Consider the following 22,998-nt stretch of genomic DNA (forward strand, 5'->3'; position numbering starts at 1 on the left):
GGATCTCTATGAGTTCGAGACCAGCCTGGTCTTCAAGAGCTAGTTCCAGGACAGGCTCCAAAACCACAGAGAAACCCTGTCTCGAAAAACCAAAAATAAATAAATAAATAAATAAATAAATAAATAAATAAATAAATAAATAAAATTATAAGACACAAAGAAAAGGCCAGTAAGAATAGCTGGCCATCTACTGCTGGGCCATGAGGGCTACACTTGAAAGTGACTTATGGGCCCAGTGAGACACATCGGAGAAACTAACTTTCATTTGCAAGCAGGTATCAGCTGAAGGTAGCTTACTGGTTGAGAATGGGAGCTTGCACCTGCTTCCCCATGGCAGCACTGGGACCCCATCTGGCTTGGACTTATGCAGGCCCTGTGCATGCTGACATGGGACCTGTAAGTTCATGTGTGCATCAATCCTGCTGTGTCCAAAGACCTTGTTCCTTAATGTCTTCCATGACCAGGGGCTCTTACAAGCTTTCCGGTGCTCTTCTACACAGTGCCCTGAGCTCTGGAAGGAGCTCGTAGACACATCCCCTTTAGGACTGAGTGTTCCAAGGTCTCTCACTCTCTGCTCATGTTCCAGTTGTGGGTCTCTGTATTTGTTCCCTCTACTGCGGAGGAAGCTTCTCTGAGGATGACCGAATGAGACACTCATCTCTGAGTATGTTTGGCTTCAGCTTTGGTTTCTGTTGTTTGTTTTGATTGTGTTTAGGACAGTTGTGACTTGGAAAGCCCTCCTGCCTTCAGTTATGTCTACAAAGCACTTGTTGCTCAGTGTCACAAGCCCTCCCCTTTGGTTAAATCCATTCTCAATAAAAACGTGAAGTCCTCTCAACTGACACTGCAAATCCGAGCAACTTAGAATAAATACCCCCAAGGGTTAGGTTGCCCCAAGGCAAATACATACTCCATGTTCTAGGAACCAGCAGACTGATCATTTCTATATTCTAGAGGCTCGAAGCTATGTCTTATGCTATAAAATATCTGTAAAGTCATCAGTATTTTTCACCTCAGAATAGAAGGGGACAGTAGCTCTAGCACCTCACTTGAGCCTACGGCCCTTATCCATCTTAACTGTGACCAAAGTCAGACTAGCCAAGTCTGTCAATCAAACTGGTGTGTGCTTGCATGCCAACTCTCCAACAACTGGACACAACCTGAGCATCCCAGACACAAGTATCCTCAGCATGCTAGTGACCACGCTGAGAATGTACATTAAATACCTTCACAGTCAACACAGCAGCTCCAGGTTCCCCATCACAAACCCTTCCACTACATTACTTTGCCAACTAAAGCAACCTTTCACTCCTGCACTAGCATGGACATTTTGCAGCATGCCCATCTGAGTATCTTACAATGTCAAGGGGCAAGAAAAGTACAAGAAACAAGAACAAAAATTTCAGAGCTTTGGTGGCAATTTGTCATTGCTGCAAAATATAGACATGCAGTTTTCTACTTTCCAAAGACATATATGATTCATGAGGCTGTAACGAACAGCCCGTTCACCACTAATGTGAGAGTGGCGCTTTGGGGCACATCTGACTTGAAACTGAGATGATTTAGCCAAAATGGTCAAAGTGGTTTCATTTAATGATAGCACACGGACAGGACCCCACTCACCCACCCCAATCATGTATGGACGGATTTATGCTAATTTTGTGGGAAAGCATTCTGAGCAGGAGGCCAAATGACAGTGCTCTGCCGGCCTGCTATTTGCTTTCTCACCTCAGGAAGCAAAGTGTCGCTGAGACAGGGCCTAATTGCCAGCTCTGCTTCTGAAACCGGCAGACCCAGCATTCAGTGTAATGATTCTGCCTAGTTAAAAGCTGGCACTACAGCCACCAGGGTGATTCATTCTGACAAGGCCTTTGATTGTCAATTTCTTAAGGAACACGAAATTGAGATGGGCTACCACAATTAAATTCTACAGCTGAACTCAGCAGTTTCCATTGGAGATCCTGTGCTAAAATTTGAAGTACTTTCTCTCTTAGGTGGTGGTGGACAGAATACGGTCTAACATTCTGTAGAGATTCAGTCTTCCTTGTGAAACCATGGTGACGCTTTCAAGTAACCAAGGTATGGGATATAGACACAGCTTGCTGGATGATATGACACACCAGATTCAAACCCAGCTAGATGGCTCAGCAGGTAAAAGTGTCAGCTGCCAAGGCTTACAACCACAGTTCAGTCCCTGGGACCAACATGGTGGAAGGAGATCCCACAAGTTGTCTTCTGACATGCACGTAGTACAGTGTACAGGCACACACATACACACACACACACACACACACACACACTTTTTAAAGAGGAAGTAGGGTAGTAAGGGGTACAGTAATGACTCAGGAGTTAAAGTATCTACTATACAAGTATGAAGACTTGAGTTTGGGTCTCTAGAACCCAAGTGAACTGCCAGGAGAGTGCAGAGGCCCTCCTGTAAGGCTAGCTGCAGACGGCAGAGATGGAGAGTCCACAAAGCAAGCTGACCATGATGGCTAGTCTTGGTTGTCAATTCGACTACATCTGGAATCAGCTAAAATCCAAGCGACTGGGTACATCTGACTGAACCATTTGATGTGGGAAGAGCTACCTTAAACCTGGACCATGCAAAGGTCGTGGCACCGTATATAAAGGACGTGGAAGAAGGCAGCTTGCTTTCTTTGCCTACTTGCCATTATGCTCACTGCCAAGTTCATTCCTATTCCTATTTCCTTGGGATTCCAGCATATACGGAAACCCAGCTGAGACATCAAGCTTTGTAGACTGAACAACTATAGAACTCTTGGACTTTTAACTGGGAGCCAGTCAATGTTGGAATAAACAGACCACAGTCTGTAAGTCACTCTAATAAATCCATCAGTACTGTTTTTCTAGAGCCCTGACTAATACAGTAGCTAGCAAGACTAGCCCTGCTGGAGAGCTCTGGGCTTGACTGACAGACCCTGCATCAGTGGAAAGATAGGGTGGTATGGGGCATGATTTCGGACATCAATCTCTATACACGTAAGTGATTATGTATGTACACAACCACACATGTACACATGTACAATCAAACATGCATGCACACACATGGAAGAGGAAAAGTAAGAAACACCACAAATTGGCCTCTGGACTCACTTTTCTCCTGGACATAAAGATAGCCCTCCATGGTCCACTGGCTGGGTGGTCTGTAATCCTGGTTGGCCGATTTCATCCGCTGCATCAATCTCTCTACCTCTTGTCGAGTACTTTCAAAGTTATTCCTTGTCTGAAGGAAAGAAAAAGAACAAACTCGCTGAGCATTTTGCACCACATCTGTGGAACTTCTCAACTAAAATCTCAAAACTGCACAGTCGTCAGGGTGACCTTGATCCTTTGGTTCTAGTCAACATAAAGGGACTCCACAGTGTTGAGCCGTGCATTGGCTTTGAGTCCGTTTAGTGGAAACATTCCCAGAGAACTGTCTACATTTTTTTTCTGATGCTCCTTGTGATTATGTGAGAGAGTTTCTGCCTTCATACTCCCTGGTGAACTATAGCAACTGAAATTATTGAGCATACACTAGCTTCAGATAGCTAAGATTGAAAGATACATAAGACTTTAATCTCTTTTGAAGAAGAAAAAAAGAAGCTTTTGATATATGTGACAAAGAACAAATTTTTAAAAATCCCCTCTTTTCCCAAAGGCTTGTTTTTCATGTTTTATGATTGTTTAAGAATTAAATAAAATCAGTTTGCTGTAATGAACTCAGAAATAAATACATCACTTGGATAGATTAAGGTGGCTACTCAAACAAGCTCAGTCTCAGTCCGCATCTCAGCTGGAAGGTTTTTGGAAAAGACATCACACTGTTTGGTTTTGGGAAGGACTATCACAGGTGTTAGAAGGCTGGTGTAAAATGTATCTATATGAAAACCAAGTTCCTGCCTATTTTGAGACTAATAGTTCATACACTTGATAATAAGCTTGGGTAAGCTGTAGAAAAAAATAAGATTTTCTCCAAAAGAATCTGTTTTACACGTAAAACACATCAACATAACAAAGTGTGTCTGAAAACATAAAACCACAGCTTACCCCCAAGATCTCTCTATGGTCCACAGAGAAGTGAACCTTAAAGTAGATTAGGGTCTTTTTCTGGGGACTGTCTTGTTGGTTTTTTCTTTAAAACATAAGGATTGTTTATGTAAGTACTTCCTTTTTCCTCTTCAAATTGCGGTAATTGAAGCTAATACAGAAACAACTCATAAAACCTCTCTAGTGTCTGTAATTTCCCTGTTTAATCTTTACTGAAGACAGACAACTGACTTCCACATAGAAAAAACAGTGCAAATGAGTTAAAGGTGAAATCATTCCCACTAGGGAATCCCAGTTAAGTAAAAGCTGAAACTCAAACATGATTAGAAAAATTCAATTGCTGGTTCTTCAGGGACACACTAGCTCAGTAGCGCAGTCACTAGTCTCCAAGAAAAGAAGACCCAGCAAGCAGAAACACGCCTTTATAGAGGGTTGAGTGAAGGTTTCCTTCATTAGTATGTCTAAAATGCTATGCTCTTGGGGTTTCAGTGACTGAAGACTCAGCATTAGGACTTCATTCTTCCCCAGGCTTGGCAATGGCACAAATGTGCTGAGCGATAGTGGAAGTGTCACTATGTGTCCTGAGACTGACAGAACTAAAGGACTTCGCAAAGTGAGCTGTAGAAATGGACAGCCTGTGAGCAACTCGTACCTGTTCTTTAATGCAGTGCTTCTGATTGCTTCAAAACTGCATTTAAACTTACCTGCCAACAATCAGTGGCACCTGTTTTACATATGATTTCACAGATATGAGGCAATAGGGTGTGAAGACTTGAAAGTTCATATTGAAAATGGACAAATACTGCTTAAATCCAAGTGGTCCCCCCTCTGTTCCCAGCTTCGAGGATATGTCACAGATAAAAAGGGAAGCACACTGTGGGTACCTGTGATGTTTTGATATCTGTATATATTGTAAAATGGTTAAATAATGCATGCAATCACCATGTGTATTTACTGTTGTTGTTTGTGTGTGGTGAGGAACGTACAGAAATTCACATCTATAACACTGAATTAGTTAGACTGGACACAGCACCTGGGAACCCCAGACCCTACTCATCCTGCGTCACCCACTAAACTAACAAGAATGCCAGGTGACTCAGGGTCCTCCTCCTTGGTAACATTTACTTATATAAAACGCAGTCATATACATTTTTCTAACATAAATCAGTTCTTCTCTTACATATGTTCAACTAGTCATGTCACTAGGAAATAAATTATGAGGACATCTATAAAATGGACTTGCAGTTCACCATATTTAGACAAAGTCTGACTTGGCTCTGAGTCACTCTGAGGCCGTTGCTAAGGCATGAAGGGAGGGCAGGTGCATTCTTACATTCTGCAAGTTGAACTGCAGCTGTTGCTTGTATGGTGCAAATTCCTGGGCGAGTTCATATCCCTCGTGGTAAAACGTAAATAAACCCTGAAGAAAGGACAAGAGCTGCAAAGATAAAAACATATACAAAATCATAAAAGTCTGCTTTGTCATATATGAAAAGATCATTCAATATTAAATATCAGAAAAAAATATATCTCACTCTAATTTCTCAGAGTAACGAATTTCCATCAATGCATTTGACCAGGGAATCATGACTGTGGGTGAGAAACACAGAGTGTTGCCCTTTTGTCTCGTGTTTCTGTCTGGTCATGAACAGGTGAACGGTTCTGCCACAGACAAACCATGAAAAACCACCGAGGCCTCTAAGGGGGATCATGGATAGTCAGGAAGGGTCTCTAGCCAAAACAGAAGATGCACGAGGATTAGAGAAAGAAGAAAGTCACAGGCAGTAGCAGGTCAAGGCAAGCAAGTTTTTCCAGAGGGAGACAAAAGACACCACAAGGTGGCAGCACAGATCCTAGAATTGGCTAGAGAAGGTTTTTAGCAAGAAGAACTCAAAGTTGGTAAGAGTTGAGCCAAAACATGGAATCACATTATCTTTCCCACCTTGAGTAAAATCTCCAGAAACAAATGCCATAGTTCTAGCCTTGGAATAAAAAATGTATTAGTGTTTAATTGCTATGCATTTGCATCTGTTAGGAAGGCTTATAAAATAATGGGATAGGTCTGTTTATATAATAAGTGAATCAAAAAAAAAAAAAGAATTGATTTGATATTTTATGTGACTCACTGTAATCTTATTCTACACCTTGACCACTAACTCAGTCAGCCCAGTTTCATAATGCAACAAAGTGAAACACATTTTCAAAAGACTTATATGCTCTTATTTATTATCTTCAAATTAAAAGTGAAAGGCAATTTGAAAGCATTTTCATCTGAGAGCAGCCTCTTCCTGGCTGCTCTGGCTGCGGAGGCAGGAGCACCTCACCGAGCACCATCCTGTATGTGTGTTGAGATTGTCAATACCTGAGAGCCGGTTCTACTGGAAAACGATGATGTCATGGTTTTCTTCGAACATATATAAAGTTATGTTCATTTCAAAGAGTCTCACACTTTCTAAATGTTTTCTTAAGTTGTTACTTTTTTCATTTAATTTTAATCTTCAGTTTAGAGCAAATTGGAAATTAAAACTGGATTTTAAATGCTTTCGGGTAGGCTCTGAATGTGTAGCTCGAGGCTTCTTCAAAGGTAAAACATTAAAATCCTTCTGAAGCACACAGCTAACGTGCGTGCTAGCCACGGGACAGCCTAGGAACACTTTCTCTGCTGTGTCTGTGATTATCCCACAACAAAACTGTCTCACTGTGAACTAGATGTCAAAGGGGCAAGAGCTATTTTAAAGCCATCATGAGCCACCAAGTTAATTAAATTAACAGGAAAGATATTTTAAACACATTGCAATACATCTACAAAATAGCTTATACACCCAAATCAACTTTTCTAATATTCTGACTGCTTTGAATAGGGGGGCGGGGAAACACTTGTGTCAGAAATATGAATTTGTCAATTGGTAGAGTGTTATCGTCAGGTCAGATGAATCCATGATGTATGTGTGTTCATGGTATCTGGCTTGAGGCTCTGGCCTACAGTTACATTAAATATTAAAATATTAGATACCTACAGAAGTGTCAGGTGCCCACAACTACCTTAAACGCCCCTTTCCACAAAGAAAAGACCTCTGATGTCTGTCAAGTCACTCATTCTATATGTGAGTTCTCTGATGCTCTCATCTGAAAGTAATTGGACAGACACTGTAGTGAACCAGCATTCTCTACTGAGACCTGTTTGTGAATTATACTTTGAAACTCAGGGTCCCAGCACCTGGGTCTCACTAAGGCTGTCTCTGTCCAGCACTGCTGAGGCAGTGGCTGCAGCGCGGCTCTGTATCCAGTGCTTCTGAGGCAGCAGCTGCAGTGCAGCTCTCTATCCAGCACTGCTGAGGCAGCGGCTGCAGTGCAGCTCTCTATCCTGCACTTCTGAGGCAGCAGCTGCAGCAGGGCTCTGTGTAGAGCAGTTCTGAGGCAGTGGCTGCAGCGCGGCTCTCTATCCAGCACTGCTGAGGCAGTGGCTGCAGTGCAGCTCTCTATCCAGCACTGCTGAGGCAGCGGCTGCAGTGCAGCTCTCTATCCAGCACTGCTGAGGCAGCGGCTGCAGTGCAGCTCTCTATCCAGCACTGCTGAGGCAGCGGCTGCAGTGCAGCTCTCTATCCAGCACTGCTGAGGCAGCGGCTGCAGCGCGGCTCTCTATCCAGCACTGCTGAGGCAGCGGCTGCAGCAGGGCTCTGTATCCAGCGCTTCTGAGGCAGCGGCTGCAGTGCAGACAGAAACCCATGTGCCAGTCTCGTCAGTGGGCTGTAGACCCACTAAGTGGGAGGAGTCCATTTTCTGTCACAATGAATACCAAGCACCCCGTAGGGAAGGCACAGTTTTATTGACGTACAAAAAATTACACACCAGAGTCTGGAGAGATGGCTCAGCAGGTAAGAGCACTAGCTCTTCTTGCAGAAAACCTGGATACTAGATGGTAGCTTATAACCCTCTGTTATTCCAGTTCCAGGGATCTGACGCCCTCTTCTTGCCTCTAGATATTAAGGGAACATACGGTGCAATACGTACATGTAGGCAAAAGTCATACACACAAAATAAAATAAATTAGTCTAAAAAAACAACACCACACCACGAGCTGTTACCGTCTCCCTCTGAAGTACATTGCTTTGAAAGAACCTTGGGGAAGTCTAAACAAAAATGTGTGTGGAATAATGGCCCCTAGATGGCAGCAGAGCACAATCTTTTTTTTTAAAGAACTGTGTTCACGTATTAGTTGCTAGCATGCTTGACAAATTCCATGACGTTAAACCAATGAGGCTGAGCAGAAAGACCGGATGAAGAACTGTCCTCAGATTCCCATCATCTGTGCTCAGTGGCTTGATCTGGGTGTGTGGGAAAGACGGGCCTAAGCTTACAGCAGAGTAAACATGACCTGTACAAAAATGTCGATGATGATATAACCAGTTGCCACATAGTTCCAGTTTACGCTTGTTATTCTGTGTATATATGGACGTGTGAGAGTGTGCACTACGGTGCACACATACAGGTCAGAGAACTACTTTCAGGAAGGAGTCAGCGCTTTCCTTCCACCATGTGGGCTCTGGGTACACTGGCATGACCAGGCTTAGTGGCAATTGTCTTTGCCAAGGTTCGTTCCTATAGCACCAGGACAACCTCCTATCACACTTTACTATTTCCCTAGTGTGGAGAGTAAAATTAGCATTTATTAGTCCCCAAACAAGACCAAAAGTCAACCCTCACACTGTGTTTGAAGATCCTAATTTGCTCGACCCCTTGGTCAGCACTGTGTGACGGGTGAGCAGGGCACTTGTGCACCAGCTACTTCAAAACACACAAAACACCTGGGGACTTATTTGAGACACATGTTCAAACACACGAGCCTGTGGAGGATTCTCCACACCAAATTATGTGATGCTCCCAAAGGATTCACCACTAGTTACCCAGAAAACTGGATGTGGCTGGGAAAGGGGAGAAGCTGACACTGAAGGGGGGAGGAGCTTTGCAGGAGCTCCCGCAGGAATTTGCTGCCCAAACCAGGCTGGAAATGCTTGGATAATCATGTTACTCACTTCTTTAAACCTGGTTATCAGTCAATTATTATTTATAATTTATTTTTCAGAGTTCTGTCAATTATCCCAGGCTGGCCTCTAACTATGTATCTATGTAGCAAAGGATGACCCTGAGCTATGGATCCTCCTGCCTCTATCTCCCAAATGTTGGGGTTACAGGGCCATACCACCATGCTTGGTTTACGTGGCACTAACAAGAGCTCAGACTGAAGGCTTCCGTCACGCTGAGCAGGCATTCTCCCACCTACGCTATGCAGCCTCAGGAATAAACTGACCTTAGCTCACTATGGAGGAGATTCCTAATTGCACAGAACCACACTGCCAACCACACTGTCATCCGTCCTGGTGTCTGAGAAATGCCACCATCTCTTTCCACACAGCCCTTCCAGCAGTCTTGCTGACACCACGGTCACCTCTGACCACTAAAACACAGCTTTATCTATTAAAACCCTAGTCACCGATGAAAATGCTCCCTGTGGCTGACATTATTCTGGGTCATGAAAGGCTGAACAGCCCTCTCGTCCAGGTATGCCCATCCAGATAGGCTCAGCCCGCTCACCCAGGTTCTAGAAGACAAGGATGGCCATCCAGATATTTCTGCTCAATATTGGATCCTCAGCTAGAGCCAGTACAGTCAGGTAAGGAAAAAAGTTCTAGGCATTCAGACTAGAAACTGACAAATGTACATAAAATCCTAAGGAATCCATTAAACAAAAACTAATCCATTAAACAAAACTAATAGAACTAATAAACAACTTGTGTGAGTTCAGTGCATAAAACTGATTTTATGCCGAGGTACTTTAAAAATAAACAGTTTGAAAACGACATTAAGAAAACTCCCATCTTCAATAGCCTTAAAAGAATAAAATACTTAGGAATCAATTTAGTAAATTTAACTCAAAGCTTATGCTTAAAACCATGAACACAGCGTAAATAAACTAGAGAAGTACAAACAAATACAAAGTAGCCCACTTTCACAGTATGAAGAACTTGAAACTGTTAAGATGAAATTTTCTCCAAACTGAATGACAGGTATAGAGAAATCAGAAACTCGGCTTACGTCTTTTCAGGACCAGATGCTTCTAAACTCACATGAAATGGGAACCGATACTAGCTGACCAGAAAGATGTTAGTAAAAGTTGACTGGGAAGCCTCAGCCACCTTAATTTCATTCAAACAACCCCCCTGGGCAGTGAGAGCAGCAGGGGACACAGACCACTGGTGGCTCTGTAGTTTGAGTGGGCAACACTTGGCTCCCAGCTGCGTTGCCCTGCTGGGAGGCTGTGGAGCCTAGGAGGTGGGACCCTGCTGAAGGAAATGAGAGAACGGAGGCGGGGCTTATGTTTACAACCACTATGACCTCTAGTTTCCTAACCTGCCCAGATCTGAGCCACCTCCCACAACCATTTTTTTCTCAATCATGGTAGATGGAGTCCTATGAAACTCTGAAGTAAAATATATCTTTCCCAGCACATCCCAAATCTCTGGCCAACCAACTGTTCAGAGGGCTCTCCAGACATCACAACTAGAGAAAGAACAGTCAAGACAAACATCTTAATAGACCTCTCTCCACTTGTCAGGAAAGCTGTATATACAATTTTAAAATTGGTAGTTCATGCCTACAACATGACACTCCAGACAGAGGCAGGAGAATCCAGAGTTTAAAGCTACCTCAACTACACAGTAAGTTTGAGACCAGCCTGAACTACATAAAACCCTCTCTCAAAAAATATACACTAAGAAGCCCAGGTAAAACCAGTATTTTCGCTCCAAATTATTTTGTAGACGTGGAAGATCAGCTTTCTCTCTCACACTGCATTGGTCCCATGCATGCTCTTCCTGTTACTAAAGTAGAAATGACGTGGGACTCCACCAAGGAGACCAAAGCTAGAGAGCAGGACAGTGCTGTGCACTGCAGACACACTGCAGGGAACACAGCGGTCAGGATAATGGGGACAGTGCTGTGCACTGCAGACACTCTGCAGGGAAACACAGCAGTCAGGATAATACGGGACATCTCACTGCGGTTGTCAGAGTGCCATCCTAAGAAAGGCACGTGCTACGGGAGGCCGAGCGTCACAAACCATGGGATAAGGCGAGGGGAAGAAAACACATTTCAAAAGAAGAGACGCTTCCATTTCCCCACAGTCCCTTCTGCCCGCCACCTGGGAGCAAATGGTTCTATAATCTCCTCTTATTACACCAATGTTCTATTATAGAAAGGTGTAGCTGAGTGTTTCCACACAGAATGGGCCATAGAGAAGCCTGGACGAGGCAACTCCCAATTCACTTTCCAAGAGGCACTCACATGAGCAAATGTCATTGCAGGTAAAGACAAGGAACAATAGCCCAGGAATGGGCAGCATAAGAAAGACCAGGAAACACATATGGAAGAAATATGCAGGAAAAATGGCGAAATTATTGGGCTCTCATACTGTGGTGTATAAAGAACCTCAGCTTAGAAATGCTGGGGGGGGGGTGCTACAGGGGTTCTCTAAGCAGAGAAGTAAGAAGTGTGGTTTTCTAATTGTAGTGTGTGTGTTGGGGGTGGAGACCTGCAGTTAATGGAGCATCCAGCTCTTCCAGAGGGTTCAAGCTTGGTTCCCAGCACTCACATCAGGAGGCACACACCATATTAACTCCAGTGCCGTCTTCCAGCCTCCAAGGGCACCCACACACATGGCACCCCAAACACATATATAAATTACTCAAAATCTTTTTTTTTAAAAAAAAAAAAAGAATCATAATGGGGCTCTCTGGCAGGGTTTAGTCAATGGGAGAGGACCAGGAATATAAGTGGTGGTCTTTGTCATAAAAAGGCCCCCCCGACTGCAACCGACAAAGGTCTGATCTCCAAAATATATAAAGAACTCAAGAAACTAGACTGTAAAAGGCTAAACAACCCAATTATAAAATGGGGCACTGAGCTGAACAGAGATCTCTCAACAGAAGAAGTTCAAATGGCCAAAAGACACCTAAGGTCATGCTCAACTTCCTTAGCGATCAGGGAAATGCAAATCAAGACAANGCCCCCCCGAAAGTCATATGAAGATTAGTTAGATTACCAAATGCTTTGTTAGTAAGTTACTTCTTCATCCTAAGAGAATTAAACGACACTTCTTCAGCAAGCAGAATTTGGAGTTAAGTTGGTTGTTCCAAACATAAAATGAATAACTCAGGCATCTAGCAACCCTTCACCAGCACAACTCAAAGAAGGGAGACACACAAACTCTACTACCAAAAGCAATAAGAATAACCTGAGTAAACAACCACTGGTCATTAATATCACTTAATATTAATGGACTCAATTCACCTATAAAAAGGCACAGGCTAAGAGATTGGATACGAAAACAGGATCCAACATTCTGCTGTTTGCAAGAAACACACCTCAACCACAAAGACAGGCATCTACTCAGAGTAAAGGGTTGGGAAAAGGTTTTTCAAGCAAATGGACCTAAAAAACAAGCAGGTATGGCTAATTTCTAACAAAACTGACTTCAAACTAAAATCAATCAGAAGAGATCGAGATGGACATTTTATACTCATAACAGGAACAATTAATTCATCAGGATGAAGTCTCAGTCCTGCATATCTATGCCCCTAATATAAAAGCACCCACTTATGTAAAAGAAATATTACTAGAACTCAAAGCAGACATCAAACCACACACACTAGTAGCAGAAAATGAAAATTAAATCCCTGAGACTGAATTATGGACAGAGTTCTTTAATCCTCCTGGCCTTGGCACTAGTTTTACCACACACAGAGTGCCCGGTTACAGGACTGAGTCAGTGGACTCCAAAGCCGAGGCTTGCAGCTCAGGAGGGGACCCACACTCTTGCAGGCTTTGCTCTTTCCTCATAGTCTGTGTCCAGTGGGAACCCACGAGGAGATAGATTATGACAACTGTGTTTGAAAATACTCTCACTATGTCATCATCATCTCCCTAAAGCAGGGACAGTGTGTTTTATATTTATTACAAATGAGTATCTCAAAGCCTGTCACAGGCAGTAAGGATGGCCTGGCTCTTGGGAGGCCCTATGCATTAGTAGTCCTGTTGTCTCATCCCCTGAGGTCTGGGCAGTGTCTATACATCTGCACCACAAGGTTACCTTGATGCTGGAGCTGACATGACCAGCCAGAGATGCCATCTTAGAAGGATGCTCACATGAGTGACACAGTTACAAAGTAGACTGTGCTTGGAAAAAATGCTAAGAGGATAAAATAAGCATCTTGACCTGTTCTCTTCTGCAATACTGTTCACATGGGGGGGATCCATTACTTCTTATGTTAACCTAGGAGAATAAATGACCTCACAGGCAAAGGCATCCAGGGCCTGTGTCTGTAAGGAAGAGCTTGTGGGCATGGAAGGGAAGTGGGCCCTAGGGTTTTCTCCATATACCCTAAAGTTCGGTAACTGAAATGCTGTATGGGCAGGGCGTATTCTCTCACTTATAGGTAATTTTGTTTTACTGTGGTCAGATTTCTGACAAAAAGCAACTTAAGGTAGGAGGAAAGGTATGGTGGCCTTTGGTGTGAAGGCACAGTCAGTCATAATGGGGAGGCATAAGCATTTGTGGAGTGTGTAGGTGCTGAGATTCCTCACATCCACGGGGAACAGGAGGAAGAGAGAGGGGACGTGGACACTCAGATGACTTTCTCCTTTTGATATTTTTATTCAGCCCAGGGCCCCAGCCCCTGGGATTGCCACCCACGTTCAGCACTGCCCACGCAGCCACTTTACATGCTCTTTGGAAAAGTGCTCCAGTTAAAACCAGAACTGAGCTCCCTTCATGGCCTAGGCACTTCCTAGACAAACCCAAGTCAACAAATCAAACTCCACTACCATAGCAACACACACACCATTTTTTAGATTAATAGATTTTCTTCTTAGCATAGTTTAGATTTCCTAAAGAAATGAGGGTTTTCCTACACCCCCTCAAGCACCCATCCTGCATTCCACACATAGTGGTCTCCACTGTTACGAACTTGCATTCCTGTGGTAGAGTAATTGCAGTCAGTGAGTCAGTATGGATAGACATTAACTGAATCCAGAATTCGCCGTGTGAATTGTGTATTCTATGGGTTTCACTGGTGCTTTCATTCATTCACCATTGCAGAAAGACACGGAGGGATCCTCTGCCCTAAAGGGATTTATCCTTCCACGGCTCTCTTCTTTCTATTGTCTTTGATCATAATTTCAAACAAAAATATCGCTCTAAGCACTTTCCTCATAGATAATTTTTGAGGCTGTTACATATAAGAAAGCTAAAACTTACCGGTTCCACAAACTCAAACTTCTTCTTCTCTTGAACCTCTTGGATTTTAAAGACATATTCTAACGAAGCTTCATAGAAGTTCTGATGTTCTCGGCCAATCTGTGAATCTGCCTAAAAAATAAAATACCGGCAGCATGACACAAGGCTTAAATACTGATGAGTCTATACACAGAGGAAGACAAGGCAGAATAAATCCCACAGTTCCTCATTAAATACTAACTCTGCCAAGAGTTTTAACACAGCTCCATCTCACTAAAGCTTACAGTGTGTGAAGTCAAGATGAATACAGATGCACATATCCAGCTAAGTACCAAAGGGTATGGTACAACAAGCTAAAATACCTTCAAACTGAAATAAAAAGGCTACAGTAAACAAAAAAAGAGGCACATTGAAAATTACAGTAAAATTATGGGGGGAATCTCCAAAGAGATATGCAAACATCTACAGTCAGAGAAGGCATTAAATTTTGAAAGAAAATGGTATAATTGGCTCTTAGCATGAGCAATTGACAGTGAATTAATTCAGCCGATGAGAGGGGACAAAGTCTAACAGGAGGGGAAGTGAGCAAGAGAAGGTGATGGGATATATGAAGGAAACAGAAGGAGTACAGTTTGAGGGAGGAGGGGACTAGCAATAGGACAATAAGGGTTGGGGAGGGCACTATGCGTGGGTGCAGGACAAGGAGCAATTATATTCATGTGTGAGAATTTCACCCTGGAACCCACTCCGTTATATGTTGAAAAATTAATAAGAAAGAAGAGAGAAAGAGATGAGGGAAGAAGGCAAGGAAGGAAGAGAAGGAGGAGCAGGGAATGTAGGCAAAAGTCACCATCATGAAACATAAGAGGTGGAAGAGCTTGGCAAAACTGGCTGCAGAGGAAGCAGGGAAAGTAAGATTGGAAGATCTTAGATGCTTCATAGGAAATATGGACTTTTCATCAAAGAAGTATTGGCATTTATTAAGCATGAAAGCAATGCACCATTAGGGAAAAATCTAGCACAGACAATGTTAGAAAAGCCAAAAACAAAGAACCGAACAACTATTCCACGATCAACCATTCAGTGTTGATCAACCATTCTGTAGTGATCAACCACTTTGTGGCGGACCAACTATTCTGTAGTGATCAACCACTCTGTGGTAGACCAACCATACTGTGGTGATCAACTAACCAACCACTCTGTGGTGATCAAACATTCAGTGGTGGGTCGTGTTCCCCCAGGATCAGGGCATCCCCTGACTGCACACAGTGCAGCACAGAGCTTCTGAGACAGCTTCCCCGTCTTTCTGGCTTGGTGTCTCCTCTTCTGTGCCATTCTCACAGGCACCCTGAAGTGTGACTCTGGTTCTCTACAAGCATAGGGACAACTTCCCTTGCCCTGTTCCATTCTCCAACTGCAGCTCAGATTAATGAAAGGCCGAGGGGAACAGGCTCTTTGCGGTAGATTCACTGATGGTAACCTGGGAACAGAACATTGTCAAGGAGACACTGACAAGGGTGATGTGGCTGCAAAGGCAGCACCAGAGCATGTGGCTTCTAGTCTGCCCTTCACAGAAACAAGGGTTTCACTTGGAACCTCTCAAGATGATCATATATCTTTATGTATTTGGCAATATACTTATAAAAAGTCCAGTATTATCAGCAACTCACTTGGGGTTTACAGCTGAGAATTCCAAAGTTTAAACTAACATATGTTCAAAATTAGGTAGATTTGAGCCAAAAATTTTCTGGCTATGGAAAATCATTTAGGAATAGTATTATCCGAAATAGAAGGAAAAGTGGGATTCCAGATAAATGTACCACTTTTCCGCTTACTATTGCCTAGCAGAGAGAATCCAGAGTGAGAAGGGGGGGAGGGGAGGCTCTTGAGAGAGAAGCTCTGATTTGTGGCAGGTGCTGGTTTCTGTGGTACCAACAACCCCCTATCGGCCACTTCCAAACCACAAAGCCACTATCAGTGAATGCAGAAGTTGGAAGATAAGCAGCAATGGGCTCTCAGCTGCAAGCGTTGGAACCATACGATATCCTGCTCTAGATGCAGCATTCTATGTAGAGACTTTATTATCTTTAAAAGATTCTATCATTGATGGTGCTGCCTAGCACACCAGAAGAATCTAGAATACTGGAACACCTGTAGAGTCCACAGTGGCTGTTCCTAGGTCCCAAGCTGAGCAGAAGCAGCCATCCTGCAGCCTGGCTGTTCTCTTTTGGAAGGGTTACTAAGGAGGCTGCCCATGGTCAGCCCAGGGATGTGCTTGAAGGACAATTCCCATAGCAACCAGTGAGAATATTCTATGAGACAGTGGTGGTCTTCAATCCAGCCACCAGACTTCTGAAACAATGCACCCAGGAAATGGGAATTTCCCAGGGATCTCACATTGGGAAGAGAAAAGGCCTGGGAAACTGTCTCCAGTCAGAGGGAACCTATCCCCACACCTTGGCCGGGGCTGCTCAGATAAGCATATCCCTGGCCCTCTACTAAATTTATTCTTATCTCAGGACTAAAGATGGACCTGGTGGGGAGTGTCCACTGGATCTTCTTCTCCCTCTTCCCAATTAATTAATTTAATTAATCTTTCTTGTTTTTTACTACTAATTTGGGCTGTTTTAATTGGCTTCTTGAGGCCAGGTGATTGAGTCTGGCTTCCTGGGCTGTGACTGCAAGTGTGGTAACACTCTCATTAGGTGATGAAAATGGCCACGTGCCTAACCTGTGTGTGAAAGGGCCATGGCCTATGTTCTCGGGATGCTTACAGATGGTCACGTGACTGCCCTCCAGGGAAATGCCGGGAACCGAGTCTCTGGTATCTGAATGTCCCCTTAGGAATGGACAGCTTCCTAAGTGAAACACGCCTGTGCGCCTCCCCTGAGGGACCGACGACCTCTGCACCTGGCTTGCCTGGACTTGGCTCATTTTCTTTCTATCTTATCACTACTCGAATCCCAGTCACAAAAGTGTGGTGTCCCACGAGCCTTCCCATACAAACACCACCCTACTGGTAGCCTAGGAGACCCCTGACATAGAGTCTGAGATCATCTCTCTGAAGACATGGCTGCTGTGTACAATGCCATTCCTCTCAAGGCCCCTGCAGTGGAGACTGGGGGAGAGAAGAGAAATAACTGTCTTTGCCAATTTTCAGTGTTAGATGCTCTTAGATATTACTGTATAGTAGAATTTCAGCACAGCAAAAATTCTCTTAGGGAACCGTACGTCAGGACTATGACAGCTCCCTTCTTTCCCACAGGTGAGCACCGGATGGGGAAGGCTGTTTCCCACAGGTGAGCACAGGATGGGGAAGGGTGTTTCTCCCTCAAGAAGAACTCCCTTGGACTAGAGGCTAACTAGAAAACACTTAAGTCAGGAATAGTGACTCACACCCATAATAACAACATTCAGGAAACTGAGGCAGAAGGATTGCTGTGAGTTCAAAGCCAAGGCAAAGGGACCTCTTTAGAGAGTGGGACTCTGTCTTATAATCCTAGTGACAGGTGTTGTCTATTTCTTACAGCTAAGGGGAACGATATGATCTCCAAACTAGCAGTGAACACTGGTGGTGATGATGTCTCCGCAGCAGGCGTGCCCTGTCCCATACATGGCAAAGGGATTGTAACAAAGGAGAAGGCACGTTCTGCTTTAAGGCCTCTCTAATGCAATATGCTGTCTTGGTGAGAAGGGGAAGAAGCCTCCAGGACTATTTGCTGGAGCACACTCCCTGCGGGAGAAAATATTTATGGTGGACTCAGAAAAAAATGAGCAAGTTTAGAGTCGGCAAAGATAAATGAGGAATTAGACTGTAAAACAATAACAACAAAAGTCGGATGTGGTGGTACAGGCCTGTAATCCTAGCTGGCTAAGGCATGAGAACTCTTAGGAATTCAAAGCCCATCCTGGGCTACACAGCACATTCTGTCAGGGTTACACAGCAAGAGCCTGTTGAGAAATGAAGGGAGGGACAGAGACAGGAGGGGGGGAGAGAGCAAGAAAGAGAGAGCAAGAGAGAGAGAGTTAGAGAAAGAAAGAGAGAACCAGCAGGTATGTTTAAAGATTTATTTATCTATTCATTTATGTATGTGCCTGCATGAACTTATGCTTCACCACATGCATGCAGCAGGAAGGTCGCAAGGTGTTGGATTCCCTGGGATAGTAGTGGAAACCAAGCCTAAGTCCTCGACAAGAGCAGTGGTTGCTCTTAGCCATCGCGCCAGCTAACCAGCACCAGAAGCCGATGTGGACTGATTGAAGGGTTGGTTACTAAATGTCTGGTCTGGCATGAAGTACAAGGACAGTTAAAGTAGAAATGATGAGAGCATGCAGACCACATCCTACAGACAAGGCAGAGATCTAAAAGGACCCACGCTGTGTAGCAAAAATATTTATGCAAGGACAAACTGCATCATATGAGATTAGATGGTGGGCCTGGTTGCATGTAAGATATGTAAGATGACTTTATGTATGTATGTATGTATGTACGTACGTACGTACTTATTTATTTATTTATTTATGGTCATAGCAAAAGTAGCGGGTGCACTTCCACATAACAATGGGGAATTGAAAGATATGGGATGGCTGGAAAACAAAGAAAAAAAAACAAGTATAAATTTTATCCACCCAAGAAACAACACCAGCATGAATTGGTCACTGAAGAAACGAGGAGAACTTTTAGGAAGAGCTTCATACCACTTAGGAATGTCTGGCTGTCCTGGGAACTCTCAGCAGTGCAAACTGCCCAGGCATAGTAGGATCATGGACTTGGATACAATTGGTATACCCAGTATGTGTACCCGTGCCATCACTACTGCCCTTTAGATTATAGGTGCTAGGGATACAAATACAGGTCCTCATGCTTCCACAGCAAACACGTTGCCCTCTGAGCCTCTCTTGGGTTCCAAATACACAAACAATTCTGATAGCCATATAATTTTGAGACTCACTATGTGGTTTAGTTATTCTTTTGTACCAGATATATGTCTGTAACTGTTGATACTGTAGGTATTTGGTCTCTCTAAGAGTTATAAACTCCATAAGTTCATCTCTGATCATTTCTGCAGATCAAACTCTTAGGAGTAAAAATTATGTCAATTACTTGGTACATTAAAATCTGTGAAATAAACAATGAAGTTACACCAACAATATTCAGAATTTAATGTTGTATGAAGAAAATAGAAGTATGACCACAGACTGGGCAGGTGGATGTGGGGGTGTGGTGGCACCATCAAGTTCAACATTTGGGAGGCAGAGGCAGGTGGATCTTTGTGAGTTTTAGGATACTTAGTGAGATCCCATTAAAAGGAGGAAAGGAAACAAAGAAGGAAGGGAGGGAAGGAGGGAGGGAGGAAGAAAGGAAGGAGGGAAGGAAGGAAGGAAGGAGGGAAGGAAGGAAGGAAGGAAGGAAGGAAGAAAGGAAGGAAGGAAGGAAGGAAGGAAGGAAGGAAGGAAGGAAGGAAGGAAGGAAGGAAGGAAGGAAGGAAAAATTCTCATGTCTGCTAACAACAGATTTTTCTTATAATGGAAACATCTTATTAGTCTGCCTTGTTTAGCCCCTGGGACATGAAAACAGTATGAGGGTTTACTCGTCTTCTTTGATCATTCACTCTTGTGTCCACAGCTGGTTTTTCACTGATTTGCAAGTGTTTCTTATATATAAGAGTTAGAAACCCCCTGTGTTGTTGGTTTTTTTTTTTAATTTTTATTTATTTATTTATTTTTTAAAGATTTCTGTCTCTTCCCCACTGCCGCCTCCCCTTTCCCTCCCCCTCCCCCAATCAAGTCCCCCTCCCTCGTCAGCCCAAAGAGCAATCAGGGTTCCCTGCCCTGTAGGAAGTCCAAGGACCACCCACCTCCATCCAGGTCTAGTAAGGTGAACATCCAAACTGCCTAGGCTCCCACGAAACCAATAGGTACAGTAGGATCAAAAACCCATTGCCATTGTTCTTGAGGTATCAGTAGTCCTCATTGTCCACTATGTTCAGCGACACCGGTTTTAACCCAGGCTTTTTCAGACCCAGGCCAGCTGGCCTTGGTGAGTTCCCGATAGAACATCCCCCTTGTCTCAGTGTGTGGGTGCACCCCTCGCGGTCCTGAGTTCCTTGCTCGTGCTCTCTCTCCTTCTGCTCCTGATTTGGACCTTGAGATTTCAGTGCGGTGCTCCATTGTAGGTCTCTGTCTCTGTCTCCTTTCATCGCCTGATGATGGTTAATATTCAGGAGGATGCCTATATGATTTTCTTTGGGTTCTCTTTCTTATTTAGCTTCTCTAAGAACCCGAATTATAGGCTCACTGTCCTTTATTTATGGCTAGAAACCAAATATGAGTGAGTACATCCCATGTTCCTCTTTTTGGGTCTGGCTTACCTCACTCAGGATGGTGTTTTCTATTTCCATCCATTTGCCTGCAAACTTCAAGAAGTCCTTGTTTTTTACTGCTGAGTAGTACTCTAATATGTATATATTCCATACTTTCTTCATCCATTCTTCAATTGAAGGACATCTAGGTTGTTTCCAGGTTCTGGCTATTACAAACAATGCTGCTACATAGTAGAGCATATACTTTTGTTGTGTGATAAGGCCTCTCTTGGGTATATTCCCAAGAGTGGTATTGCTGGGTCCATGGGTAGGTTGATCCCAAATTTCCTGAGAAACCTCCACACTGCTTTCCAGAGTGGTTGCACAAGTTTGCATTCCCACCAGCAATGGATGAGGGTACCCCTTTCTCCACAACCTCTCCAGCAAAGGCTATCACTGGTGTTTTTGATTTTAGCCATTCTGACAGGTGTAAGATGGTATCTTAAAGTTGTCTTGATTTGCATTTCCCTGATCGCTAAGGAAGTTGAGCATGACCTTAAGTGTCTTTTGGCCATTTGAACTTCTGTTGAGAGATCTCTGTTCAACTCAGTGCCCCATTTTATAATTGGGTTGATTAGCCTTTTAAGGTCTAGTTTCTTGAGTTCTTTATATATTTTGGAGAAAAGACCTTTATCAGTTGAGGGGTTGGTGAAGATCTTCTCCCAGTCAGTGGGTTGCCTTTCTGTCTTAGCAACAGTATCCTTTGCTTTACAGAAGCTTCTCAGTCTCAGGAGGTCCCATTTATTCAACGAGGCCCTTACTGTCTGTGCTGCTGGAGTTATACGTAGGATATAAACTCCCTAATACTTTGCCGTTTAATTTGGTTTAATGTTTTTCAAACTCAAATATTTTTTATAAATTCCTGATCTTCTGCCTTGTCTTCACAATATCTTCCTTTTGTTTCATCTCGGAAAAGATTCATTCATTTAGATATCAAATGGTATTTTTTTTTCCAGCCAAAGTTAAGCCTCTGGTCTTAATGGGTCTGACTCTAATTTTCTTAATATTTACCTTAATGGTCTTTTTAGTTGGTGACTTTGGAATTCTGTCATTACAAACTGGCCTTTTCATGCAGCGCAAGCCCCTGACTTTCTGAGGAAAATGAATAAGGAGACAGCTGTGCAGGTGAGAAGGCATGTGGAGGTCCTTCGAGAGCTAAGAAGCCCAGTTCTGCCCTGGGAAGAAGCAGGGGATGCCACTGGAAGGAAGCCATGTGACAGAGCTAGACACAAGGGGATGACTTCTCTCTAGAGCAGGTCTGACTGCTGGAGGAGCAGCAGGAGAGGCTCCTCGCCGTGCCCCCACCACTCTAGCCATGCTACTGAAGAGTAGCTTTAGTACAGCTGCAGGTGAGCTGCGCTGGGGCAGTGCTCCCTGATAGCACCTGTCACACCTATTGGAAGGGATATGGGATGACACGGCCAACATGGGATCTCCTCCAATCACCAGTTAGACACACAAGTCCAGCAAACACCCTGCTTTTCTCAAGTCCAACGCACCTAGGGCCACTAGCGAGGACAATGTTAATACCAAGCTAAGCAAGTGATCAGAGAGAATGACAAAAAAACTGTAAAAAATGTGGAATCAAGGAACATTTACAGCTTCCTGGAGAGGGTGTAGGTGTTCTCACTAAGTACAGTCCTTATATGTGAAGATTCTGAACTTTTAGACCATGCTCGCTGCCATGGCAGGCCCTTGTGATGGTTCTCTGTTGACAATTACGAAGGGCTTCGGCTGTATGCCTACATCTATGTCCATAGTACAAACATTTCTCTCCAAAGTTTATTCTACTGCAATGGACAATGGGGGTTAAAATATTTGTAATACACACATAATCCTTAATTATAGCAGGCAGTGCCGAGTCTTTATTGCATTAGACGTGGCCGAGAAATTTAAGAGCCATTCCAGTTTGTGTAGTGGCAGGGGTCTCCCATTGCACTTTGGTCACAAGCTCCCCACCAGTGCACAACTATATAGTGAATTGCTTTCATTTCATTGTGCTAACAGTAGAAGGCAAAGATTTAAATGAACTCCTATAAAATACCAAGTAAAACAAATTTCCTAATATTAATTAGATTTTTAAAATTATTATTATTTGTATTTTTAATTTTCTGTAAATGTATGTATGCCGATATGAGCACATATACATCATGTGTGCGCAGTACCCACAGAGACCGGCAGAAGGTGTCAGAATCCCTGAACTAGACTAGAGTTAGATGTGATTGTGAGCTGCCTGAAGGGTGCTGGGAACTGAATCCAGGCCCTTGGCAAGGGTCACGACAACCGCTGAGT

General features: G+C 43.6%; 1 protein-coding gene across 1 annotated transcript in view; it reads right to left on the reverse strand.

The window, feature by feature from the left end:
- The window catches only part of Arhgap42 (Rho GTPase activating protein 42), a 227,323-nt gene that overhangs the window by 37,215 nt on the left and 167,110 nt on the right, over nt 1–22,998 (reverse strand). Inside the window, exons 6-8 of the mRNA XM_050162229.1 lie at nt 14,366–14,476; nt 5,387–5,491; nt 3,118–3,247 (exon numbers count right to left, since the gene is read on the reverse strand). Coding sequence (XP_050018186.1) covers nt 3,118–3,247; nt 5,387–5,491; nt 14,366–14,476 — 346 coding nt within the window. The remainder of the gene's footprint in view (nt 1–3,117; nt 3,248–5,386; nt 5,492–14,365; nt 14,477–22,998) is intronic.

This window comes from Alexandromys fortis, unplaced genomic scaffold, assembly GCF_014885135.2.
Source record: "Alexandromys fortis isolate MF-2015 unplaced genomic scaffold, M_Fortis_MF-2015_v1.1 scaffold_112, whole genome shotgun sequence".
NCBI lineage: Eukaryota > Metazoa > Chordata > Mammalia > Rodentia > Cricetidae > Alexandromys > Alexandromys fortis.